The sequence below is a fragment of the Monodelphis domestica genome, chromosome 4 (assembly GCF_027887165.1).
Source record: "Monodelphis domestica isolate mMonDom1 chromosome 4, mMonDom1.pri, whole genome shotgun sequence".
Taxonomy (NCBI): domain Eukaryota; kingdom Metazoa; phylum Chordata; class Mammalia; order Didelphimorphia; family Didelphidae; genus Monodelphis; species Monodelphis domestica.
Window position 1 is genome coordinate 340,601,828 of NC_077230.1, and position 27,825 is coordinate 340,629,652.

Below are 27,825 nucleotides of genomic sequence, written 5' to 3' on the forward strand. Positions count from 1 at the left end.
AGGGCCCTTTCCACAACTCACCATGGGCCTCTTGAACTCATTGGGCTTGATGCAGCGTACAAAGAAGGGCTGGCAGACGCTGAGGGTTCGCATCAGCAGCTCCAGAGAGCGTTTGAACTGGCTGCTGAGAGTGGGGGAGCGCTTCCTGGTCTCTGCTCCCTGGGATAGGAGAGGACAGGAGAGGAGGACAGAGAACTTGTCAGGCTCAGGAAGGGGAGGAGTGACATTTGGGAGGTGGGGAGGCCAGGCTCTTCCTCCCCTACCCCCCACAGGCCCTGGACCTAGGCTGACTGACTAAGGGAGGGAGGGAGGGAGGGAGGGAAGGGAAGGAGGTCAGAGGAGGCCAGGGACACAGCCAGAGGGCCCAGCTGAGGGAATGGGAAACGGAAGGGGCTGGGGCTTAGGGGTTCCCCCCCCCCTCTCTGAGGCAATTTCTCTGTTTTTGAGCCTTTTAAAAACAAACAAACAACAACAACAAAAAAAAAAAATCCAGAATCAAGGGCACCAAATGTAAAGTGAGAGAACCTGAATCTGAATTCTGACTTTTACACTTACTGCTTATGTAGTTTGTCCCAAAAGTCTTAGTGTGGGTTTAACCTTGAATAGCTTAAAGTTAGTTTTTGTGGCTGTCATAAAATACCACTGACCCTCGGTTATCTCTCTTGTCAAATGAAAGGGTTGAACTAGAAAATCCCCAAGGCCTCTTTTGACTCAACCAACAGTTGTTAAGACCTTGGCCAAACCATCTGTCCTCTGGGCAGTACTAGAACAATAATTTACACTCTAATATCGAGTATGAAAAGAAATAATTCTGAGGACTTGGGTAAACTAATGAAGGACGAAGTGAGCAGAACCAGTGGGATGCCTGCAATCTACCCCTTGCCTGAAAAGTAATGCATTCAGGGTGCAGCATCAGACATATATTTGTTGAGCATGGCCAATGGGGGAATTTGTTTTGCTTGACTATGCATGTTTCTTACAAGGAATTCCTTTTTCTTTTTCCTTTTCCCCAATAGTAAGGTGGAAGAGAAAACAGATTTTTTGTTCATTAAAATAGTAAAAATTAAATGAGAAAATCAAATTGGTCTTAATAATCAGCTAGCATTTGTATAGGACTTTTAGGTTGGCAAAGTGCTTTGCAAATACTACTTTATTTGATTCTCACAGTAACTATGAGATAGATACCCCCATTTTACAGATGAGGAAAATGAGCCTGAAACAAATTTAAATGACTTGCATGAGGTCAGATAGGTACTAAATGTCTGAAGCAAAAGCTAAATTTAAGTCTTCCTAACTCCAAATGTAGGGCTCTAGCCACCATTCCCCACCTAATTCCCTCTCTTCCTCCTGAGAAATGTGTTTTGTAAACCATAAGGATAATTAATAACAAATTCCCATTTCTATAGCAACTTAATGTTAAAGTACTATGGAAATATGCATTTGTCATTAATATTCATGTTATCATTGTTATTTTAATGGTCCTGACTCCAAGCTTACCTCCTCTATGAAGCCCTTCCTGATTTCTTTTTGTATTTACCTTTCTTGTTCCAGGCCTCAGTTTCCCTAGGATGTAGAACTAATGCCCTAACCAACTGTTTCAGGAGCAAGGACTAAGAGGGATCAAGTTGGAAGGCAGGTCAAAGAAGACCATTTATGGAAGGGTCCAAAAGATATTTCTTCTAGGAAAAGAGAAAATATAAAACAAATCCAACCCCCACTGAAAGGGGTGCTCTGCTTAGTACCTCTAGGGCAGAATTAGGAGTTGAGCTGGAGAAGGTAGTTTTCAGATCAATTTGAAGATTGATTTCCTAAAAATCAGGGCCAATCCAAAATGGAACAGGCTGCTTCTGTAAGAAGTAGTTGCACGGTAGGGCAGTTGTATGCCAGGCTGGAGATAGAGGTCTTGTGTTCAAATCTGACCTCAGCCACTTCCTAGCTGTGTGACCCTGGGTGAGTAACTCAACCCCCATTGCCTAGCCCTTATTGCTCTTCTGCCTTGGAACCAATACACAGTATTGATTCTAAGATGGCAGGAAAAAGTTTTTTAAAAGTTGTATGATTGTGGACAAATCACCTGTCCTCTAGACAGAGCTAGAACAACAATATTTCTTATAATATCAACAGAATAAAAATGAATAATTTTGAGGATTTGTATAAACTAATGAAGAATGAAGTGAACAGAACCAGGAGAGTTTTGTCACTGGAGGCATTCGGGTGGTGCCTGGAAAGCATGCTGTCAGAGAAGCTTCCTAGAGGTAGATCAGCTGAAGAAGTCCCTTTTGGGTCAGAGAATCTGGGATTCTGAAATCCTCTTGGCTGTCCCACTAGGTGGCTCAGGACATAGGGAGAGAAAGAGAGAAGCACTTGGGAAAATGAAGAGGGTGCTAATGTTGTAAAACAGCCCACACTGGCCAAGCCCAGTAAAGCCAGGCTCTCCTCCCCTTCCTGGAGATCTGCTGCCAGCCAGAGGCCCTCAGTCCTGAGACCTTATTTTAACTAATCCCATGATGCTTAATGAGATTTGCTTGGTCAAATCCTCCTGTGGGAATGGATGTAGCTGTGGCGTGGGGGAAAGGGCATTGAAGAAGTAGGCTAATCTTTCCTGAGCTGCTCTTCCTAGGGCTTGGGGAAACTGCCTTCCAGTTGCCTGTTGGGGTTTCTCTTATGAGGCTCAGGTACTCAGCAGAGGGCAAGTCATTGCCCTTCCCCTATGATGTGCTTCACTGTTATTTCTCAAAATCTCATTCTCAATAGTAGCCCTCCATGCCTGGAATTGCTCTCCCTCATGACCTCCATCTCTTAGTTTCCCCAGCTTCCTTCAAGTCTCAGACTTAAAGTTCATCTTCTACAGGTCCTCCCAGATGCTAGTGCCTTCCTCTCCAAGATTGTCTTCCACCTTTTCTGTACGTATCTGGTACAAAGTGCCCCAAAGGTCATTAAAAGCTTAACACTGAACTTTGGGGATGCCCTATCCATAGCTTTATTTATCTGTACTATACATACTGTACCTGTACATACAGTATTTACCTATTGTCTCCCCATTAGAATGTGAGCTGCTTGAGGGTGAAGTCTATTCTTGCTATTAATTAGCAGAGTGTCTGGCATATAGTAAGAGCATAATAAATGCTTACTGACTTACTGATTGGCAACTACCTCCCTGGAAGTACTGATGTGAACCAGAAAAGTAATAGAGAAATGAAGACTGTTGTCATTTTTTTTCAGAATGGTTCTCGGGTCTGAGTTCCGTCTACCAATGGCATGATGCTGGGTGACCTTGAACAAGTCACAACATTTCTGGGCTTTGGCTTCCCCAACTGTAAAATGAGGCTATTCATTCCTGACCTGCCTCCCTCAGGGCTGGTGTGAGGTATCAGAGGTGAAAATGGGAAGAAGGAGAATCATACAAAATACAATGATGGGGGCATTGTCCTAGAGGACTGTGGGGCTGACTCCTAGTATAGGGAAGTGTAAGAAATTCTAGCATTGGTTCTAACTCTCAGCTTGCCCTGCATGACCTTGGTCAAATCACTTCACTTAAGCCCCAGTGCTCTTGTTTGCTCTGCCTTCTTCACAACTTTGCAAGGCTCAAATGAGTCAAGAAGAAGGTATATGAGTGTAAAACTAGTGAAAATATATTACACAGACACAAGAGACATGAACTGTGTGCCTGGAGAAATCCTTCCTTTCTGAGCTTTAGCTCCCTCATCTGTAAATTTGTAAAATGGGTTCTAAGATCCCTTCCAGCTCTGAAACTCTATGTTCCAAGGCCCCTTCTACTTATAATGTTACAAGATTCTAAGAAATTACTCTCTCTCTCTCACTTGGGCTTCAGAACTTTCCTTGGCCCTGAGCCAAAAGAGATGAAGGAGTGGGAATTGGAGCTGGCGTCAGAGAGAAGCACTCCACCTGGGAGCCCTCCTCTAGGATACAGAGGCATCAAGTGGGGCATCTAACCCAGTCCAGATGATCCTAGGAACCCAAAGGATTCCCTATGCATCTGCTGGGAATTCCCTGGCAGAGAATCAATTGGTTGCATAACCCACTTTGCTAGCATTTCTCCTATTCCCAAAGGTAGCTGCTAGACCCCAGCCCAAACTTGCAACTTTTGCTAAGGGGATGCCTCCAAATTTAGAAATCTATGCATACAGCAAAATCAATTCTATGGCTGAGAAACAGATATATCTCTTACATGAAGCCTTAAAAAATGTCAGACACCCACCCATAGCACCACAGGCTAGAGAGATGGTACAGTAATAGAACGAGCCAGCCATACTTAAGAGTTAGAAACCTTGAGTTCTAAGCAAGTCACTGCCTTATCAGGGACTTAGTAGTCTCCTCTGTAAAATGGGGGAATTGGTCCAATAGACATCTAAAATACAATCTAGTTCTAACCTTCTATTATCTCAAGACTTCTTCTAATTATCATATTTGATATTCTAATTTCTAAAGTCCCTTTCTAAGGAAAGAATGTTAAATTTTGGTTCTGAGTCTAAATTAATTTATCATGTGACCTTGACCAAGTCAAGCTCCCTTCCCAGAGTCCAGTTTTGAGGGTAAAATGAGGACAAAGAAGCTAATCATCTGACTTCTCAGGACGGTTATAAGGATCAGAGGAGATGAAAGATGTGAAATCACAAGCAAGGGACTAAATGGACACAAAAGGATATCTTTCAATAGATTGTGTCCTGAGGCACCTTTTGTCTCTAGTAGCATATAGCTACAGTTCTGACATATAACATTTATATTCTATATTTTCTTCTGATTGTAATGTTCCATGTTCTACTATTTTATATTCTAAGGTGCCTTCCAATCCTGACATTCTATGCTTTATGTTTCCTTCCAATTCTGATGTTCTGTGTTCTAATATTTTGTGTTCTGAAGTCCCTTCTGGCTCTGATGCTCTGTGTTCTAAGGTTCCTTCCAGGTCTGTCCTAAGGTTCTTTTGTCCTCAGACATTCTGTGTTCAAACTGTGTTTCTAACTCTGACATCCTCTGATTCAAACATGTATGATTTCTCCAGCTTTTCTTAGCATGGAGAGCTTGTCCACAGGATAAACACTGCCCATCATTTCGTACTCATTATGATGTTGTATATGTTAAGATCTCCAGTTCTGACACTTTTTGTTGCATATTCCAAGGTGCATGTTCCAGCTCTGACATTCGGATTCCAGCATGAATGACTTCTCCCTCTGACTGTGTTCTTGTCTTAGATGGAAGGCTTATTTACAGAGTCATATTATCAGCCACTTTTGGGGAACCACTGTTCCCCTAACTGATAGCTTAGTTCTCTCTCTGATCTGTGCTATTTCCCAACGAGTGGGTCCTTTATTCTTTCCCGGAGTGGATGCTCTAGTAACTAGATTGAGAATAAGCCCAGAGTGCCATGACAACTCAACCCAACCCCCACCTCTAGACAAGGCTGAGCCCTGACAGTGTTGGGAAAGTGTGCACCCATGTAGGGAAAGACAAGTCAGGTACGTGGCATTGGCGTGGTGGAAAGAGTTTTGGTTCAGTAGAATATAAGCTTCTTGAGGGCAGGGACTGTTCAAATTTTTGTCTTTGTGTCTCTAGAACACATTATAGAAACTGGCATATGATAAGGGCTTAATGCCAATTGAGACTGAGAGTCAGGAGAGCAGACCTGGGTTAAGGGCCTGATTCTGACTCTTATTTGTCATATCACCTAAGCAAAATTTCTTCCATTTTTGGGTTTTCCTTCCCTGTAAAACAGGAATGATGACATTTGTGCTTTTTGTGTCCCATGGCTATTTTAGGAAGCCATATTAAAGTGCTAAAGAAAAGTTTGAGAGTACTAAAATGCAGGATCTCTAAGATTCCTTCTAGCTTGGGAAGAAACACTGGCTTTGGAGTCAGTACAACTGGATTTGAATCCTGATTCTGCCATGTAATAGCTGTATGACCTTGGGCAAGTCATTCCTTGTTTGTGAACTTCAGTTTTCTTATCTGTGAAGTGGGAATAATAATAACCGTACTACCTACACCACAGGGTAGGTGGTATGAGTAAAGCACTTTGCAAACCTTAAAAATACTATAGACATGAATTGCTACTCTTTATATTTTAGATCAGATCTATAATTTCATCACTGTGATGGAATTTCTGGGGTAGAAACTCCCTCCATGAATGCAGATCATCAACTCACCTGTGAGTTACAGTCTTAAGAGTGTTCCCTAGGGCAATGCAAAGTCAAATGACTTGCCCATGATCACAGAGTTGGCAAGGCATTAGGATGGAAATGTAGGTCTTCCTGACTCTAAGGCTAGCTATCCTCAATCCACCACACCACTGCTCCTCTGAAATTGTTTAGAGTATTGAAATAGCTTAGGCTGCCCTTTGGTTATAAAGCCCTCTGTTTTCCATTGCTTCTACTAAACTTGCCTTTTTCCACATCCTCTATTTGATTGTTACCCACACAGCAACCAGCAAGCTCATGGCACTCAAAGGCACGCCCCTCCCCCAACTCCAAAGCCCCCACCCCTCCCAAATCCCCAACAGCAAACCCAGGAGTCCAACCCAGAGTCCAGAGCATGGGCTTTGGGGAGTTGTCTTAGCACTGCTAACAATGGGGTTTTTACCTTTGCTGAGGAGGCTGCTGACTGGCCAAAAGAACCGGATGCATAGCCACAGAGAAACTATGGGAGCAACAAGGGAGGGGCAGGGACAAGAGAGAAGACAGAGAGGGTGGGGAATAGAAAAGGAAAAAAATACCACAACAAAAAATGAAAAGAGGAAGTCCTACAGGCAAGACAGAGTTCTGAGATGGTATTCTGGCCCTGTCCTAGGACTGAGAAAGCTGATCATAATGAGAATGGAGGGAGGATGGGAGGCCGAGGGCAAGGTAGCTGGCACTTCCTGTGGAACTCAAGGAGAGAGAAAGAGGTACAAGAATGATTGCCCTCTTCTTGCACTCAATTTATAACTCCCCTCCCCCCATTGCTCCCAGGTTAAGGCTCTAAGCATGAGGGAAGAAAGAAAAAAGGAAGGATGAGGGAAAGGGAAAGAGAAGGGGGAAAGAGAGAGGGAAGAAGAGAGAAAATGAACAGAAGGAGGGAAAGAGAAGAGAGGAGAGAAAGAAGGAAGGGAAGAAGGAAAGACAAAATAGGAAATAAAGCAAGGAGGGAAAGTGAAAGAGGGAATAAGGGAGCTGGGGGGAAAAGAGAAAAGAAAGGAAAGAGGATATCCTGTTCTTATTTCAAATTCTACTCACTCAAATCTGAACACTTCATCTTTCCTCTTAAACCTACCATTCTATTCACTTCCCTATTTCTGCTAATGCCTACCCCCCCAAACCCCACCCCACCCCCATCTTCTGTGTAAGGAAGACTCAGAACATCAGAGCTGTCTCTGACTCTTTCCTTTCTCTAACTCTCCACACCCAATCAATTGGCAATTCTACCTCTAAAATCTAATCCAATCCAAATATCTCCTTTCTCTGGGTCCCCTTTCCACCTCTATAGCCACCACTCTAGTTAAGGTCATCACTTTTTATGGGTACTATTATCTCTATGAAGTTAAAACCTTGTTGTTATTTAGTTATTTTCAGTCAGGTCTGACTCTTCAAGAGCCTTTTTTGGGCCACAGTACTGGAGTGGTTTGCCATTTCCTTCTTCAGCTCATTTTACAGATGAGGAAATCAAGGCAAACACAATTAAGTGACTTGACCAGGGTCAAACAAATAGTCTGAGGCTGGATTTGAACTCAAGTCTTCTTGACTCCTGGCCCAGCATTCTATCCACCTATCCCACCCTAGCTCCTAACTAATTTGTTGATCTTTATTTATAGCCCTAATCTCTCTCCTGAATTCCAGCACTATATTCTCAATTGCCCTCTGGCCATTTTCACCTGAACATATTTACATGTAGGTTTCTCTGACTCCATATATCTTCCATAACTTCTCCAAACTTCTCTGTTCCTGTTAAGGGCACCACCATCTTTGGAGTTATCTTTGACTCTTCCTCCTCTTGTCCTCAACATGCCTCAGCCTCCACCACCATATCTAATCAGTTGCCAAGCTTTATCAATTCTTCCTCCACAAACGCTATCCCATCTGTCTTCTTTCCACTCAGTCTCTACCCTGGACCATGCTCTCAATTTTCTCTCAGCTACACATTGCTATTACCTTAGTTTGTGTCTCTCTGTTTCAAGTCTCTCCCTTTTCCAATCCTGCCTCCTCATAGTTGCCAGGCTAATATTATCAAAACAAAGATTTGTTCATATCACTCTTCCTCTATTCAAAAATTTTCAATGGCTCTACCTTGTCTCCAATCTAAAATCCAAAACTGTTTTGGCTTTGGATCTCTAGATCCAAATATATATCCAAAAGTATATACAAACATGCCTAGTATATAGCACTAATGTTTATCAAATTGTTAGAGGAGGAAGAGGGAAGAAAAGAAAGAAGAGGAGAATGGAGAGGAGAAATGGAAAGGAGAGGGGGATTGTGAACATACAGGAAGGAGGAAGGTGGCATGGATTTGTGCTGGAACAGATGTTCTAACTTAAATGTGGGAAAGCAGAATTAAAGTTGCTAAGAAAAAACATAGAACTACTACTCCCTCCCCCATCTGTCACCTCCCTCAGTCACCTGATTTTTAATTCCTTCAATACTCCCTCCCATCCAATTATACCCTGATTTGGGGACTTTTCTCAACTGTTTCATAGAAAGTAATTTTCTATGTCCCCCTTAGCTTCAAGGATAGACATCCTGCCATATAGCTCTCTATAGCCATCTATCTATGTAGCACTCTGATACTGTCTATCTGTTCCTCCATATTCCAAATATTTATTTGTATATTTATCTACGCATCCCTCTTTCAATCTCTAATTCATCTATCCATTCATCCATCCACCCATGAGTGTCCTCAGACCAAGTCCTACTAGTTCCCAAGAGCCAAATGTGCAATTTTCAATGAAAACTACAAATCAGGGTTTGGTATATATTTTTGTTAATACCTAGACTTAAGAGAGTGATGAAGAAAATGTCAATAATACAGGTTAAATTAAAAGGATGTTATGCATTTTCATAGAGCAGTTTGTTAAACATTTACTAGCACATTCTTGCATTTATCTTTTCCCATTCATCCTTTAGGAAGAGCCCTCAAAAAAGGGCTCACAGGTGAGGGAAATAAAGGCAAAAAAAAAGTTTGAAAAAACCAAACAAAAACAAAACATATTGATGACATCATGGAGGAAGGAAGAGCCATGCTGATGGAAATTCTTACCAGTTTCTTTGTGCCTGTTACAGCCAATATCTCCTGGCACCAATTTTATCAATCTTATCCTTCCTGCTCCCTAACCCTTTTCCCCCCAGTCATCCTGAGCCTCCCTGGAACTAGGATATGTTTCTTCTAAACAAAAAAACAAAGAAACAGGAGAGGAAGAGTCCACTGTGTGAAAGACAAGGAATAAGGCCCTAAATCATGGATAGATTCCAAGAATATTTTTGTGCATCCTACTCTCACCAACCTAGGAAAGGGTAAACACTTTGAAGGAAGAGAGCTCAATTTTGGAAAACTTCCCAACTTCTCTCTTCCAGCTGAAACTCTATAATATTTTATGGCCGCCTCCAACTCTCATATTCTGTGTTCTAATGTCCCTTCCAGCTTCAACACTCCATGTTCTAAGAACTCTTCTAGTTCTTTTATGTTTCAAGGTCTCTTCTAGCTATAACAATCCATGTTCTTTGTTCTCAGGTCACCTCCAGCTCTAGTATTCTGTGACTCAAACTTACACTCATGCTCAATCCTCTATCTTCCATGAATCTAGCCAGAGGTTGACTGGGCTATCATTAGTTTAATGAGCTAATTATTCTAACAGGGAGTAATATTCATTTTTTTAGAAAGCTGGGCTCTAGCTAAGGGGACCACCCTAGAGTTCCCACAGAGAACTGATGTGGAAGCTACATCTGCCCCCATAAGCCCTCTTCCTCCAAAACTCCTCCCCTCTTTTAATAGCACCCTCCCCCAAGCCCAGGGCAGGGAGGGGATGGGTTGGCAGATAGCCAGCCAGGGGCCCCTCTCCCCAGACACCTGTTACCATGGCAACGTCGGCCTGGAAGATCTGCTTGACAAACTTGTTCCTTGAAGAATGGACCAGCTGTATTATGTCACCATGGAGAGTATCTCGGTTTTTCTCCAGGAAACCTGTAGAAGTGAGAAAAAGTCACAGGAAACCTCCCATCCTTAAGAACTACTCCTACTCCATCAAAATAAAATACAGTAGGGTTGGTGCGACAGAGGCATGGGAGGTTTGAATTTCTAGAGCTAGAAGGGACTGTAGAGATTGACTAGTACAACCCCTCACCCTCAGACCCTGAGACCAAAGGAGGAGAAGGTGTCTTGCTCACGGTCCCACAGGGAATTGTTGGCAATTTCATCATGGTGGCAGTGCTTGGTAGTGGTGGTGAGGAGGTGAAGAAGGCATTTTATAGATGCAGAAATTGAGGCCCATAAACTGGAAGTGATTTGCCTGAGAGTATCTGAGTAGTAAGTGGCAGACAAGATTTGATCCCTAGTCCTCTATTTCTAAACTTAGCACTCCTTCCACTGTACCATATAGCTCTGCCCTCTCTTTTGGTCTCTGTTTTTCTCTACTTCTCTCTGCATACACATACGTATACACATACACTCATACACCCAAATAGCTACTCCCTGTAGATATGTTGTTGCTATTCAGTCAATTTCAGTAGCATCTGACTCTGTGACCCCATTTGGGGTTTTCTTGGCAAAGATAAGGATTGAGTTGGCCATGTCCTTCTCTAGTTCATTTTATAGATGAGGAAACTTGGGCAAACAAGGCTAAGTGACTTGAGCAGATGAGTCTTCCTGATTTCAAGCCCAGCATTCTATCCACTGGGCCACCTAGCTGCCCCCCCATAAGTATAGATAGATAGATACATCCATAACCATACACACACACACACACACACACATATGTGTGTGTATATATAAAAATTTGATATTTACATATAAATTTGTATATATATATATAAATATAAACATATAAATTTATATATAAATATATGTGGAATATCTGTGTGTATGGGGTTATATTATATATTTATGGATATATATGTATATATATCAATATAATTATACATATGTGTGAGGAGTCCTATATATATATATGAATATGTGAATGTATGTACTCCACATATATATACACACACATATATGAAGTACCCATGTGTACGTATATGTATATATGTCTTTGACTATATCTATATTTATGTCTATATATTGTATACATACGTACATATATTTATATATAAAATTTGTCCCAATACTGCTACAGAAGGATAGAGTCCATTCAAAGTGAACTTGAGCCAGTTTGAACTGGCTCTGGAGAGCTGAGCATTTTCAGTGTAAGCATTTACATCTCAGAAATCAGCAAATGCCAAAATGATGGGATTGGATTAGATTATTTGAAAAAAAAGTTAGATCTCTTCTAGCTCTAGATGTTATGATCTTAAATTATAGAGAGACAAATTTTACTTCGCTAGAAGGAAACATTTCCTAACAATTTGACAGAATGAACTATTTCAAGAGGTAATGAGCTCCCACCATAGAAAGTCTTCAAATGTTGGACTCCATGCTTCTGAGGTCTCTTCTACCTCTGAGATTCCTTGATTTTATGGTGGCCAATGATCCCTCAGGAGACAGGAGGAAGGAAGGTAAACATATGATTTCCAGGGCATTTGTTGTTCCCAGGGGCATCCCAGTCTCCTTTTCTCTTGTTTAATGAGTTCCAAGGATGGGAGAGGGCAGAAAGCACCTGCTACCTCCCTCCACATGTTGTTCTCAAGCAGGTTTTCATTCCCCCCTCTGGCTCACTGTCAAAAAGAACTAAACCCTCCCCAAAGCAGGAGGAAGTTTCTCTAAGTCCCATGGGCCCAGGAGCAGGTACCTTGTGTCTCATAGTAGACAATTCCAGCAAAATGATTGATTCCAAACTGGGTCTCATGGTTGTTCTTTGGAGGGATGTAGTTGGTGTTGAGCTTGTGCTGAGAGTTGAGTTTATGCAACATGGTTGTGTCCGTCCCCTGCAGAGACCAGGTCTCAACTGATGAACCAATCCCACTCCTTTCTTCCTTGAGACCACCTCTCTTACACCATCACCAGGACCCCAGTTTCAATTCCAACTCACTCATTTATGACCAGTAGAATCTGAGACAACCACTTCTTATGACCCAATTTACTCAGCTCTAAAAATCTGTTAACTCACTTTAAAAATTAGAGTGGTAGACTAATCAGCTAGGTGACATAGTTAATAGACTTCTTCCATCCCTGCTATCATCCTATGTATCATCTGTCTTATCCTTGAGAACAACATCTATGATAATTTACTCCACTTTTCCTCTTAATCTCTTCTTCTTTTTTCAAAAACCTTTACTGTCCATCTTAGAATCAATATTATGTATTGGTTCCAAGGCAGAAGAATGGTAAAGGTTGGGCAATGGGGATTAAGGGACTTGCCCAGGGTCATCCAGATGGGAAGTGTCTGAGGTCAGATTTGGACCCAGGACCTCCCTTTCTCTCACTCTCTTCTTAACACTCTACAATATGGCTCCCAACTTCATCATTTCACCAAAACTCTCTTTGCAAATGTACAATTGACCTCTTAACTGACAAATCCAATGGCCTTTTCTGTCTTCATTTTCCTTGACCTCACTGCAGCCTCTGACACTGTTGAACATCTTCTCTCTAGGTTTTTGGGATCCCTCTCTCTCCTGGTTCTCTTCTTACCTGTCTGACCACTCCTCAGTCTCCTTCACTGAAGCTTCATCTAGGAAACATCATAAAGTGCTCTATAAAATCTAGCTATTATTGTTATTATCCTAAAAGTCTCTTCTATGCTTTTATTCCTTGCTCCCTAAACACATTCCTAATATGGTCTCTATGCCCACAAGTAACTTGAGATTTCATATTAAAGGTTTTAGAATTGGAAAGGAACTTATTAGTCATCTAGGCCAATTCCATAATTTTATAGAGAAGAAAACTAAAGCTCAGGGAGGGGCTTGTTCCCACTGTCAGTTTTCTAAAGAGGAAGCCTTTGAAATCAGATGTTTACCTAAGAGCTATATCCTCTCCTTTCAGCTGTTCTGCTTGGTTCTGACTCTAGAAATATCATGTCTTCCCTAATCTGAAATCACATTACCATGGAGTCTGATTTGGTTTTGATACCCGACACCTCCTCAGCACCCTCAGTTCCCCCTTTCCTCTGATTGGAGAGCTGAAGAGCAGGCCAACAAACTCCTCATAGGATCTCCCTTTATAGAGACCCCAAAATGTTCCAGCTAACTTCATTTCCCATCAGCTGACCTACTTGGTTTTGACTCTATGAACATAATGCCTAGAATAGGGTGACCTCTGGTGCCACCTACCCCTTTTCAGACTCCTGTTGTTTATTATTTCCCCCTATTAGATTGTAAGCTCCTTGAGGGGAGGAATCACCTTCCTTTCTTTCCCTTTTCCTTCCTTTTTTCCTTCCTTCTTTCCTTCCTTCCTTCTTTCCTTCCTTTCCTTCCTTCCCTCCTTCCCACCTTCCTTCCCTCCTTCCTTTCCTCCTTCTTTTCTTCTTTTCCACCTTTCTTCCTTCCTTCCTTTCCTTCCCACCTTCCCTTCTTCCTTCCTTCTTTACATTCCCAGCACTTAGCCCAGTGCCTGACACATTGTAGATGCTTAATAAATGTTTATTGACCTTAATAAATGTTTATATGACCTTGTTCTGTTGGTGAAACATTTTATGTTCTAAGGTCCCTTGAAGCTCAAATATTTTGTAGTTTAAAACAGTGATTCTCAAAGTGTGATCTGGGGACTCTCAGGTCTCCTATACCTTTTTAGGGAGTCTGTAAATATTATTTCAAAATAAAACTTTTAATTTCTAATGCTATAAATACTGATAGCTATGATCCATAAAAACAAGAGTTTTGGGGATATGTTCAATAATTTGAGTATAAAAGGCCAAAAAGTTTGAGGACTGTTGTTATAAAATGTGTACATAAAACATAGCATTTCGCATTTTCCTCTTGACCCTTCTTCCATGTTGGTGGGAATACCAGTGATCATGGAGGGGGATTTGGAGCATTTGTTTTTCCGCCCTTCTCTTGCCTATGTCTACTTAGAACCCATCCAGGCTGCTTAACTGTTCATATAGCTTGGATAGGCTTGATGAAGATTAGAGACACCCATTCTGTTTTTCTCCAGTGAGACAGATGGATGCCCTCTAGGCTTCTCATCTGCCCTGATACTTCCACTGTCTCCTAAGGTCCTCCTATATGTTCTTTATTCTAAAATTCTCTGATCTAAGGGTTCCTACAGTTCTAACACTTAATGATTAGTCAGTTGTCCTGGGGTGAGATGGGACTTATGCAAAGAAAGAATGTTCTATACTCTGCCCCTAAACACACACACACACACACACACACACACACATATACACACTCATGCGCAGGTACCTTAGGGAATTTACTCTCCTCATCGATGAGGGAAATGATGTTCATAGGCTTATTGGCAATCATGTCCAAGGCTTCCTGGTTGTCAGTGAACTCGATATGTAGCCAGTCAATGTTCTCCAGGTTGTATTCCTCCTGCTCCAGCTTGAAGACATGCCGAACAAAGAACTGTTGCAGGTTCTCATTGGCAAAGTTGATGCAGAGCTGCTCAAAACTGTGGACCAGGAAAGTAAGGAAGAAAGTAATTAGAGAGAAGGAGGCAGTGGGGCAAGAGGGACAGGACAAGACTACAAGGTCTCTCCTCTCAAGAATGGAGACTCTTACTAAATAGGGATGGGAGGCACCTAAGATGAAAGCCAAGAGACCAAGGTCCTGTCATTCCATTATTATAGTTTCATTCTCCACAAAAGGCATCGAAGGGTATCAGAAAGAGCATAGGGATGGAACTTGGAAGACTTGGTATCTATTCTTTAGTCTGTCATTCATTCAGCAAATCCTTTCCTCCAAGTTTGAAGTCCTTCATTTTAGAGCTAGAGGAGGCTTTAGAGACTAACTGGTCCAATCCTTTCATTTGACAGGGAAAGAAACTGAGCCCCAAGTAGGTGAGGTAATTTACTCATGACCACACTGGGAGTTAGTAGCAGAGCTAGACTTCAGGTCTCCTGACTCAGAGTGTTCCATGTCTTATTAAAGTATTTTCCACTTCACCCCCATCCCCTTCCTAGAGTAACATAGTGCTTTAAACAGAGTAGGTGCTTAATAAATCATTGCTAAATTGAAGTGAATATGCCATCCCTCCCCTGCCTATTTTTCAGAACAATTGTCAAGATCAAATGTGTTTTGTACTCTTTTAATGTATTTGTCATATAGGTTACTCGAGAGCAGGAACTATTAAGTTTTTATCTATGTTTCCTCAGCTTTCATTAAGTACCTACTATGGGCCAGGCACTATGCTGTGTGGGGGATACAAAGACAAAAGCTAAAACAGTACTTGCATGGGGTAAAGACAGGAGGTGGGAGATGGGGTGCCAAGATTGAAGAAAAGCAAGAAGGCCAATTTGGTCGGACTGCAGAGAGTCGAGGAAGGTGAGAATCATACAGTGAGGATAGGAAGAATTTAATGGAGGTATCACATGACATTGTAGGTTATAGCTATCTATATGATGTGTCTTATTTCCCTGCCAAAGTGTGAGGTCATGGAGGGCTAAGAATGTATCTGATCTAAATTTTGTACCCCTCCCATCCTCACCTCCCCTACCCAAACCTAGAATTAGGCTCTAAATGCTTATTTGAAATAATGAAATCATGAGGAAATAATGAAATAAAGTTGTTTTGATAGTATTCTATCTGTAGGTTTTGGGGTTTTTTTGCAGAGTGGAGAGGGAAAGTCTGCTGATATTCAATCTCAGTTATCCGCCTAAGAATTCTAGTCATTCAAACTGTGACTCCTTGAAAGTAAAGACTATCTTTTGCCCATCTTTGTATCCCTAGTACATAACACATAGTAGGCACTTAATAAGTGTATGTTAACTGACTACAAGGTCAAAATCTTCTATGATCATTTTTTTCATTGAATGGAAAGCACCATGTTGACTAATTATTGGCAGCTTATCCTAAGAGCAAGTACATGTACAGCTTCTTGAGGGCTTACTGAAACCTATAAAGAGCTGGCCACAGAGTAGGAGGGCATTCAGAAATGTGGGAGTGAAAGGGGCAACTTTCTAGGCCCCTCTTTTGGTGAAATACTATCTTGACCCCCTAATCTCTTACTGCATGTGAACTTTGATCAACCAACTACCCACTAGACTCTAAGTCATTTTAAAGGAAAGGACTGTGCCTCATGTTGTACCTGTTCACAGTGAAGTTTTCAAAGCCAAAGATGTCCAAAAGACCAATAGATCTTCGTGTGTTTTTGACCCCTTGTGTCGGAGGTCGATAAATTGCAGCATTGATCTTGTCCACAATCCATACAAAGAGCCGCCCGTAAATTCCCTGAAAAACAATCAGGACATTTAACTCTTGGGATCCTTGGGTCTAAGTCTGTCTTCTCTAGTGCCTTCCATTTACACATACTCTATAGAAGCCTCATGTCTGGAGAAGAGGGAATCTAACGATTTTCTTCCTTGGCCAGACCACATAAAAGTAGGAATAATGTAAGAGTTCATCAGGTGAATTCTTGAGCAATTTAAGTTCTCCAGTAAACTTAATGAAAATATAGGGTGAGTTCCATTGTTAGTCCCTTTGTTAGAACAATGGAAAAATCCCCCAATCAAGCTGATAGGACCTAGGAAATTCAGTGATTTACAGACTGAATTAGCACTTCTATTGGTCTATAGAAGCCAGCTGCTGGGGGACAGTTAGGTGGCTCCAGGGATTGAGAGTCAGGCCTGAAGATGGAAGATCCTGGGTTCACATTTGGCTTCAGACACTTCCCAGCTGTGTGACCCTGAGCAAGTCACTTAATCCCCATTGCCTAGTCCTTACTGCTCTTCTGCCTTGGAACAAATACTCAGTATTGATTCTAAAATAGAAGGTAAAGATTTTTTTTAAATGTCAGCTGCTGTTGCTTGTGGTCCTTAACTCTTCAGAACTTGGTCTTCTAGAGTACAACAAAGGAGATGGGGAATGGGAATGTGTCTCTCTCTTACCCATCACCTGAAGCAGCAATGGCAACCTATAGCAGAAGCATATGGCAGGAGGAGATATGTACTTGTATATGCTCTGAAAGTGGAGTTCAAGGGCATCCTTACTGGATCATGAACTCGTGTGCAGCGGGAGTAGGATTTTGAAGTCCCTAGGAAATGTAAGCATTGAATCCAACTAGCATCCTAGTAAGAAGACAGATTTTCTTAGCGATGATGGCTTTGAGGTTTGCTTCATCAGTAACTCCAAGTTTAAAAGTTCCTGAATTTGAGTTTAGGCACTGGACCCTCCAGAGTGGTAATATTTCCTAACGTTTCTCTGCTCCTTAGAGAAGAAAAGGAAAGTCCACATGGTTCTTACCGTGGCTTAGCTATAGAATAAAGCCATGAAGTTATGCAGACACTTCAAGTTTCATTAGGTTTTTTTGTGCAGTGAGTTCCAAAGTATGTTTACCTTTTAGGAGTATCTAGACTACAGGGTAGCACTATTGAGTCCTGGAGAGGCTGTGTAGGACTCTGTAGGAAAAAGATACTAGAATGATGGAGGGTGACCCCAACAACAATCTCAAGTTAGTTCCCTTGAAGACAAGGGAAGGGGAAGGGGATGGTAAGGGACTATTTGAGTACTTTGTGTTTCTATATTTATTCATGGATTCATATGAATTCTTAACATCTTATGTCTTTTCTTTATGGGTGAAATAAAGGCTGTCTCATGCTCAACAACCATACTGCATGTCTTTGTAGGAACTGACCATACATATTTGGGACATACTAGAAGATGAAGTTTTATTTTGGAAATTTTGCCAGATTAATTTAGGTGTGGACAATGAGCCAAAGAAAGAGAACTTCCCAAAATATGAGACCTGGTCCATGTGAGCTCAGATACTTAAGAGGGTCATAGGATGAAAATCTCTCATTTCTAACAGAATAAATTGAGTGTTTATCCTGCCTAGGAACTGCAAAATCTCAGCTCTTTTGCACAAGGATTTGGGGTTTGGTAACAATGTACTTGAACTCCCCTTTCAGATCAGTTATAAACATCTGTCTCCCCTTGCCATAAGCTTCTGCTCTAAGTTGTCATTGCTATTCCTGGTGATGGGTGGTAGAGATATTTCCCACCCCTCATCCCCCATGCCATGGAAGAAGGTAAAGAAGTCAAAGAGCAATTAGGTTACAGTATTTAATAATGTTAACAACAACAATTAACATTAATATGCTTTACATACACTATCTCATTTGAACATTATAACAATCCTAGGAAATAAATTCTATTATTATTTTATTTTTACAAATCCTAAAACTGGGGCACAGAGCAATTAAGTGACTTTGCCCAGTCACACAATTTCCAAGTGTCTGAGGTGGGATTTGAACCTAAGTTTCCCTGACTTCGAGTCACTATTAATTTGTCATACTACTTTATTAGTCCCGTATTCCATTCAATTCTAAGCACCACATTTTTTAAAAAATCAGTTTTTTATTGGTATCTTTTATTTTCTCCGACAATCATTTACTGATATAGCCACAATGAATTCTCCTCTCTAACAAATAAAAACAAACAAAAAAGTCCCCAAGCTATTGTTCAGTGGTTTAGATGCATCCAACATGTTGTGACCCCATGGACCCTAGAATGCCAAGTCCTTCTTCTTCCTCTATCTCACAAAGTCTTCCCAAGCTCATGTCTGCTGCCTCCATGACACTATCTATCTCATCCATTGCCATCCTTTTCTCTTTTTGTCTTCAGTCTTTCCCAACATCAGTCTTTTCCAATGAGTATTATATTCTTCTTATTGTGTGTTCAAAGTATTTAGACTTTAGCTTCAGAAGCAAAATGGATGGAATGGACCTCTGACAGCATGTGGTGTACAACATTCCACTCTCATTGTTCCTCATCTAACTACTAAGAGGAGAAACGTGCATTTCGTCATCTATTCTTTGGGACCAAGACTTGTTCACTGCAATTAATCCAAGTTGGGCTCTCTTTAAAGTGTTGTGTAAAGATGGGATTAACTCTCCCTTGACCATTTTTAGATTTAATCACCAGAAGCATATACACCCCACTTATCCTTAAGTGAGGGAGGTCTGTGACCCACATGTGCAATAGTGGGTGACAAATTAGAACCCACTGACTGGCCCTTGGGTAGTTCTAAACAAAGCTTTAGCTGTAATTGGTCCATGCAAAATGGAAGGAAGACACAGGAAGTGACAAAAAAGAATGGTCTTTAAAAACGCCAAGAGCTTCCTGTGAAGGCATCTTTCTCCTTGAACTTGACCCTGGAGGATCTCTGGCTGAGGACCTTGGACTGCTTCTATTTTCCCTTAGAACTACTACGTGCGTGAGTGAAAAAGACGGACTCCCTTCCTTGGCTTTCCTGGAGGTACTAGCCTCTGGGGGGGCCATCATCTAGGAGGAGGCTTCATGGCTAAAACCTTTATTAATTGACCCTTAGGCCCTCCATCTGGGGCTTCTGGAGCCCTGCCAGAGAAAAGCCAGGGTTTGAGCAATAGTCTACCTCATTAAGTTAGATTTCTTACTCTGTCCTCTTTCTCATTTCTCTACTTTCACACTTTCCCTCTACTTTATAAATAAATTGCTAAAAAATCATTGAAATTAATTCCTGGTGACCATACTCTTAAATAATCTAGTCCAACCCCTTACATTCTGCCCCTAACATGCGCTTCCATTTACTTTCACTGAATAGACCTTTGTCCTGGCTTTCTAACTTAACTCTGTATCACCTCAAATAAGTTTTCCCAAATAATTTATGATACTATAATCTTCTATCATTTTCATATACCACAATTGGTTCTTTGTTGGGAGCCATCAAGCCACGACACCTTGACAAAATCACCAGTGGTAATCAAGAGGTCACAAAATGGCTCTTTGGCAGGGTGGACTTGCCCACTCAGTCCCCTCTGCATGACTTCTCTCATCAACATCCCTTACTAATGAAATTGACACAATTGCTGCCCTCTCCGTAGCCTCAGAAGGAATAATGCAAGAGCAAAATACTTGCACTCCATTTCCCCAAAACATCACCAAAAGATCAGACTCTAAAATCCAAATCCCCAAAAGACTATCATGGGTCAACTTTTACTTAGGTACATAATTCCCAGCAAGCTCAGAATTTCCCCTACTCCTCTGCACAGAAACTTATTCTCCTAAAGCCAACATATAAATCAATCATAAAGGCCCATACAAAATGTACAAGTACACCAAGCTTCACCATGCTTCAGTGACTTGATTTCACTAACCAGAAACTCCCCATGGTAGAAACTCCCTGCTAACCCTGAAAAATGATCAGCCTAATAATAAATCTGAATTGTGTTCTCAATGCCTCTCTGATCTCTCAACCTCACTGCTATGGTTGCTGAATTGTTTCTAGAACTTCTGATTGATTATCTATTTTTATTAAAGGTAATAAGTGATTTTCCTTGATTGTTTGTAAGCTTAGACACCTCACAGGTTAATGAGAAAATTAAGCCACCTGTTATAAAATCATTTATCTTGTGTGTAACCTTTATTCATCCTGTCAAAAATCACTAGTTACAATACAACAATATAGAGTGATCTCAGGATGTTAATTAAGTGATTTGTTAAAAGTTAATGTATCATTTTTCCAATTATCTTTCCTCGAGCATGGGTGCTGAAAATTGTATCAGTGTGCCAAGAAAATGGGTATAAGCATAAACACCAAGCCTGGGCATGGTGGAGCAGCCACCAGATGCAAAGCTTGCCCCTGGATGATACATATGCATAGCTATCTTCTCTTTTTTATTTTAGTTGACATGTTCCACCTGCTGAGAATCCCTGGAGCCATGAGTGGGGCTGGACCCTGGCCCTTAGCAGTTCTTCCATCCCCCAATTGATGAGCCACCCATTTTGCTTCAAACTTCTTGCTATCAAAAAGGTAGGTACCACATTTAAAAGGGTCATTGATACAAATGAGCCCAAATTCCCTCCTACCCAATGACTCACTATGGCATGGAAGTGACTCTCAAAAAGGCTATTAGTAAAGCACAAGGGGCAGGTAGGTGGCACAGTGGATTGAGATCCAGAGCCTGGAGTTGGGTTGACCTGGGATCAAGTCTGACCTCAGATACTTCCTATCTGTGTGACCTTGGACAAGTCACTTAACCCCAGTTGCCTAGCCCTTACCATTTTTCTGCCTTGGAAACAATATTTAGTATAGATTTAAAAATAGAGGGTAAGGATAAAAAAAGTAAAGCACAAACTATCCTAGAACTAAGACCAATAAATGGAAGTTATAGAAAGGAAGATTTCCATTGAATATTGGGAGGAACTTCCTAAACAGTCGCACAATGGAATGGCAGCCTTTCAAGTGGTGAATACATCACAGGTAGTATTCAAACAGGTGCACTTTGGAAGGATACTGTATAGGAGAGTCCTGCTCAGGTAGGGAAACTCTGACACCCCTTCCTACAGCATTGATTCTAAGATGGAAGATAAGGATTTTGTTAAAGTATATCCTGAGCATATTTTTATTTTCCTGGAGAGCCAGTTGTTAAACATTTACTAGTGTATTGCTGGTGCACTGAGGGCCTCCAGGGTGAGGAGTAGCCTTCCTAAGGAGGGAACAAAATAGATTTATTATTCAAAGTTAGTGTAATGCTTAATCATGGGACACAGAAAGCTAATTGGTAGCCACTGAAAGTTGTTATGTTTTAAGAGCGAGGAAGACTTATAGTCTAAGACTTATAGTTTAGGAAAATCATTAAGTGATTTGCCCAGGTCACACAGTTTGTAGGTGTCAGAAATGGGATTTGAAGCCATCTCTTCCTGACCCCATGCCCAATATTCTATCTCCTCTGTCACTAATATCAGCAATTATTTAGATAAGAGTTAGCTCCCCGACTCCTCTGCAGAATCACAAAGTAAAAAGAAACCTTAAAAGACAATGAAAAAAAAAAGAGTCATTGATTTTTTTTTAATGTAGAGATCAGGACAGAAGGAAAGATGAAAGGGAACACTGATATGCTGGATAGTTGTGAAAGTTGCATTTTGAAATAGTCTACTTAAAATAAAATACAAGGTATATGTAAAAAACATTCAAAGTTTCATATATTGTCTTTCATATTACATACAGAATGTTCATTTTATTTGGTGGTTAAGCTTAGAATAATATTTTAAGGAACTCAGTACTGAGTTAGTCCAATTAATAAACCAACAGAAATCCCTTTCCTAATAACATCCTGATGAAGAAAAACTCAGGACCATTCCTGGCCAGATCTCCCTGCTCCCTTGTTCTGAAACCTTACCTTGACAAAAGCATCTCTGACGTCCAGAGCTTGCTCCTTGCTAAGTGGGGTGGAGACAGTTTCCCCCCTTGTGATGATGGTCCGGCTGGTAAGGCAGTTCATCAGATCTGGAGGATGGACCTGGAAGCATGATGGCAAAACTCACAATCACAGAATCTTAGATCTGGGGGGACCTCGTTAGTCACCTATCCTATCTCATACTTGGAAAGGAATAACCATAATGACATTATTGAAACAGCAGCAACGACAAACAAAATAACAACAACCGCATTCAAGGTTTAAGGTGTGACTTGCACATGTTATTTCATTTGCTCATTATCCTTATTTTGATGATGAGGAAACAGGTCCAGAGAGGCAAGTGACTAGTCCAGGCCACAAAGCTCTTATTTGAAGCAAGGAGCAACAGAGGTTTGAGCACTGGGTCTGGAGTCAGAAAGAACTGAGCTCAAATCCAGCCCCAGACCCAGGACTAGGTAACCTTTGGAAAGTCAATTAATCCCTGCCTGTCTCAGTTTCCTTATCTATAAAATAAGGATAAAGATAGCACCTACCGTGCCTTCTGAAATGGAATCACTGGAGAGCAAATGAAATAATATTTGTAAAATGCTTGGCACACTCCCTGGCACATAGGAGACACTTACTAAATGCTAGTAATGATGACAATGATGATTTCAACTCAGATCTTCCTAATTTCAAGTCCAGCACTCTACCCACTTATCCACTTGCTATCTATCTATCTATCTATCTATCTATCTATCTATCTATCTATCTATCTATCTATCCATCCATCCATCCATCCATCTATCCATCCATCCATCCATCCATCCATCCATCCCTCCATCCATCTATCTATCTATCTATCCATCTATCTATCTATCTATCTATCTATCTATCTATCTATCTATCTATCTATCTATCTATCTATCTACATATACCCAGAAAGTACAGATTTTTTTAAGTCTTTACTTTCTGTCTTAGTAACAACTCTTAAGACAAGAAAGGCAAGGGCTAGGTAATTGGGGTTAAGTGACTTGCCCAGGGTCACACCGCTAGGCAGTGTCTGAGGTCATATTTGAACCCAGGACCTCCTAACTCCAGGCCTGGCACTCTATCCACTGAGACACCCAGCTGCCCTTGAGCTCTTGTATGAAGGCCTTCAAGGATGGAGATCTCAGTACTTCTCGAGGCAGCCCAATCAAATTTTGGACAACTCAGATTATTAGGAAGTGTTTCTTTTACAACTTAATAGTCAGGCTTTTCAGTACATGCTCCAAATCTCTGGGTAGCTTCAGCCTCATGCTTCCCCAGATCTAGAACTTGTAACCTCTCAACTTGTAACAACCAATCAAGGGATTGTTTTGATTTTGCAATGCATGCCTGCACTCTTTCCCCTTTCCCCAAATACTAGAGGGATGATGCCCACCCACAAACACATGTAGCTCTTTAACTTTTCAGTTTTGCAGCATTCTGAGATCCCAGAGGCTTCCTCTTTGTTTAAAAAAATTGTTAAAGCATGAGCTGCATTATCAGAGACCACCTAGAAAAGCAGTAATTAGTGACCCAACGAAAGGAATGCCCAGAGGCTGGAGGCCTGTTAAGTATGCACAAGGAGATTGGATTCAATTTATTTTCCAAACAGATTTTTTCACAGGATTTTCTAGATTTTCCAGACTTGTAGAATGTCAGAGCTAGAAGACCATCCAGAGATCACCTTGTCCAACCCTTTCATATGTAAGATGAAGCAACTGATGTCCATCAAGGGAAGGTGACTTAAGATATGAACCCAAAGAGACAGAGCTGAGATTTAAACCCATGCCTTTTAATTTTAGAATCAGGGCCCTTTCTACTATACTGTGCTATCTATCACCCCTTACTCAGAGAATCAACCACTTAAACATAAATGAAGACGGGGAGACCCAGAGAAGGGAGATGAAAGAAGAGAGAAGTTGGGCACGTGTCTGGCTGGGATGCACTGTACAAATACGAGAGCTGGTCCATGGAAATTAATAATATTATTACCACCACCACCATTATCATCATCATCACCATTGACACCATTTATATAGCACCTACTATGTGCCAGGCACTGTTCTAACTGCTTTACAAATATCTCATTTGATTTTCACAGCAACTGGGGGAGGTAAGTGCTGTTATTATCCCTTATTTTATAGTTGAGGAAATTAAAGCAAACATAGGTCAAGTGACTTGCTCAGGGTCATAGTTTGGAAGTGTTTGAGACTGGATTTGAACTCGGGTCTTCCTGACTCTGAGCCCAGTTCTCTATCCACTATACCACCAAGAGAAAAAGTCAGAGAAGAGGGTTTTAGGGCCGAGCCTTGGAATATACCTACACATAAGATATAGGACAAGGCTGATGATTCTTCAATAAAGACTGAGGAGTGGTCAGAAAGGGAGAAATTGCAGGAGACAGCAATGTCATGAAAGCCTAAGAACAGGTTATTTGGGAAGAGCCAGGAATCAAAAGAATAAGGTACTTCAGAGAAATCAAAAAAGGCAAGGATGGAGAAAGACCATCAAACTTTGTACGGACTAGAATGTTGGTACCCTGGAAGATGGAACACTTTTGAGTTGAGTCCTTTCAAGACAGAGAAGAAAAAATTTTGAAAAATTAATTTATTTTTTAGCTTTAGAAGGACTAGAGGAGATCATTTAGTTCAGTTTCTTCCTTTTACAGAGGAGGCTCTAAGAGAAGTATCTTGTCCAAGAACGCATTAAATATTTAAGAAAAATTTGAGACTAAAGCAATAGAATCATAGACTCTCATAGGCAGAAGGGACCCCAGACCCCATTTATCCCAGCCCACATGGACATGAATACCTCCTACAATATCCCCAACAAGTATCCTTCCAACCTCTCTTTTAAGACCTCCAGTAATGGGGAATTCATTATCTCATAAAACTAGACCCCCAACCAAATGACTTCTCCATGATACCATTTTCTATGAATGCTAGCAGCTTATTGGCTTAGCTTTCATAATCTATCTTAACTAAGTTATATCCATGCCAGACAAGTATAAACTTAGAGCTGTATTAGTTTCTTTTTTAAAATTTCTTTTCTTGTTTTTTTTTCTTTTCTTTTTTTTAAACCTCAAAAATTAAGTTAATTAAATGATTAAAGATCAATACTATGTATTGGTTCCATGGCTAAAGAGTGAAGGGATAGGCAATGAGGATTAAGTGACTTGCCCAGAGTCACATAGTTAGGGAGAGTGTCTAACATCAAATTTGAACCCAGGACCTCCTGTCTCAGCCTGGCTCTCAACCCACTGAGCCACCTAGCTGCCCCCTGAATTAATTTCAAAAAGGTTTCTGACTTTGCTTGCTGGTTGCTGGTTTCACTAACCCAAAGTAGCCTTGATCTTTCTTCCTTTTTTTGTCCCTTTTATCACTTTCCTCCTCCACCCAGTGTTCCCTCAAAAGCAAGGGAAATGCTTCCCCTGCCCCCCTGGAACCCATCAGGAACAGCAGTTTCTAGACTTACCTCAAGCAGAGTTGCAGTTGTTGCTAAGGAAGTAGAGAAGAGAACTTCACAGGCATCCAGGTTTTCAAACGTTCTGGCTGCAGGGGAACAAGGACAGGTGAAATCAGTCCCTGAGGAGGAAGAGGAGGAGGACACTTCTGGAGACCTTCCCTATGCCCAGACTAGTTTCCCTCTGTGTTTCTCTATTGAAATCCTCCTCTTCCTTTAAGGTTCAGTGCATGGGGCACCTGAAATGAACACAGGATCATAGATTGTGCATTTTGGAAGGGATTTTAGAGGCCAATAGGTCCAACTCCTTCATTGGTGAAATGACTTGTCTAAGGTCACACAGGTAGTTTCAAATGTGAGATTTGAACCCAGGTGTACTGGCAACAGAGTCATTTGTGCTACAGATCTTTTCTTCTCCAAATTTTCTTAGAGTAATTTTTCTGAGACTTTCCTTTGTCCTGACTACTTTTTACCTCATTTTCTACTTATCTATTTATGCCTCATATCTTCTCTCTCCCCTTCTCCCCTCCACCTCGAAAAATTTTCCAAGCACCATAAGGTACTGAAGTAGCACCTTGGATAGAGCACTAAACTTGACCTCAAGCAAATTCAAATCCTACCTCAAATATCCCCTAGGGACCTTCCAGGTCACCAAGCCCACCCACTTTTTTTTTTTTACCCTTACCTTCTGTCTTGGTATCACTTCAAAAAAAGAAAAGTGGTAAGGACTAGCCAATTGGGATTAAGTGACTTGCCCAAGGCCACACAGCTAGAAAGTGTCTGATGTCATATTTGAACCCAGGGCCTCCTGTCTCCAGGCCTGACACTCTATCCACTGTACTACCTAGTTGCCTCTCCACCCTTCTCTTTTTAAGATGATCCAGTCAAAGCCTAAATAGGTTAAGTGATTTGCCCAAATAATAAAGGTGGCAAAACTTGGGATTGAAGCCCAAATCTTTCAATGTGAAATCCAGTATTCTTTTGCCCTATGTACCATTAAATTCCCACCATTAAATTGAATGGTTGTAGGGATGGAGATGATGGGGGTTGGATGATTAGAGGGTGTGCAAGCACTCTTTGGGAACAAAGATCTCTTCAAGTTCCAGCCTGGCTGGGCTTGTGAGAACAGTGAAAGAAAGGGCTGGAATAGCCTATTCCTACCGTCTGCTATAACCGCACTCCAAGATCCTGGACACAGAAATGCCCTTCTCTGATCTGACCTCCTCTTCTTCCATCGCAGTCCTTATCATCACTGTGACCTTCAGCCTGGCTGCCCCTACCTGGTTTTCTGGTCCCTGTTCTGGCCTCACTTTCCTCCCTCCAAAGTTTGACCCAATTGTTGGACATTTCATCTCTATGTTATACTTTGCCCTTGGATCTGAGGAAAATTAATTTTAATATTGTATCATTTGATTATTAAAATCAATTTGTAATAGTCCCTTCTCCATCAACAGGCCATCTCATGCACTAAGTTGGGTTTTTTTTTAATCCCTTTCCTGGGGATAGGCTAGGTGACTCAGTGGATTGCGAGTCAAGCCTAGGGATAGGAGGTCCTGGATTCAAATTTGGTCTAAGACATTTCCTAGCTGTATGACTCTGGACAAGTCACTTAACCCCTGTTGCCTAGCCCTTAGCACTCTTCAGCTTTGGAACCAATAGGCAGTATCAATTCTAAGATGGAAGGTAAAGGTTATTTAAAAAAAGAGTAATTACTTTAAAATATTTGTTGCCTTGAATTGAATTGGGAGAAAGATAGAGGAAGCAGGTTCCCCCAGGCTCAAAGGTATGCATGCTACAGGAGCCTGATTCATCCTTCTGGAACCTCTCCTGAAGAAGGATCTCACAACAAAGGCTTCTGGCCTCGGACAGGCCTTGAGGTCCTTCTGTCCATAGGAAAATGACAGCTGAGTCACCTACATTGTGTTGAGTATTGGTTAAATGAATTC

At 41.3% G+C, this 27,825-nt stretch overlaps 1 protein-coding gene across 1 annotated transcript in view; it reads right to left on the reverse strand.

Annotated features, from left to right (window-relative positions):
• Positions 1 to 27,825, reverse strand: part of MYO7A (myosin VIIA) — a 155,448-nt gene that overhangs the window by 94,483 nt on the left and 33,140 nt on the right. The window contains exons 8-15 of the mRNA XM_056794938.1: positions 25,892 to 25,968; positions 22,391 to 22,510; positions 16,321 to 16,463; positions 14,475 to 14,685; positions 11,924 to 12,059; positions 10,055 to 10,161; positions 6,595 to 6,651; positions 22 to 159 (exon numbers count right to left, since the gene is read on the reverse strand). Of these exons, the coding sequence (XP_056650916.1) occupies positions 22 to 159; positions 6,595 to 6,651; positions 10,055 to 10,161; positions 11,924 to 12,059; positions 14,475 to 14,685; positions 16,321 to 16,463; positions 22,391 to 22,510; positions 25,892 to 25,968 (989 nt within the window). The remainder of the gene's footprint in view (positions 1 to 21; positions 160 to 6,594; positions 6,652 to 10,054; positions 10,162 to 11,923; positions 12,060 to 14,474; positions 14,686 to 16,320; positions 16,464 to 22,390; positions 22,511 to 25,891; positions 25,969 to 27,825) is intronic.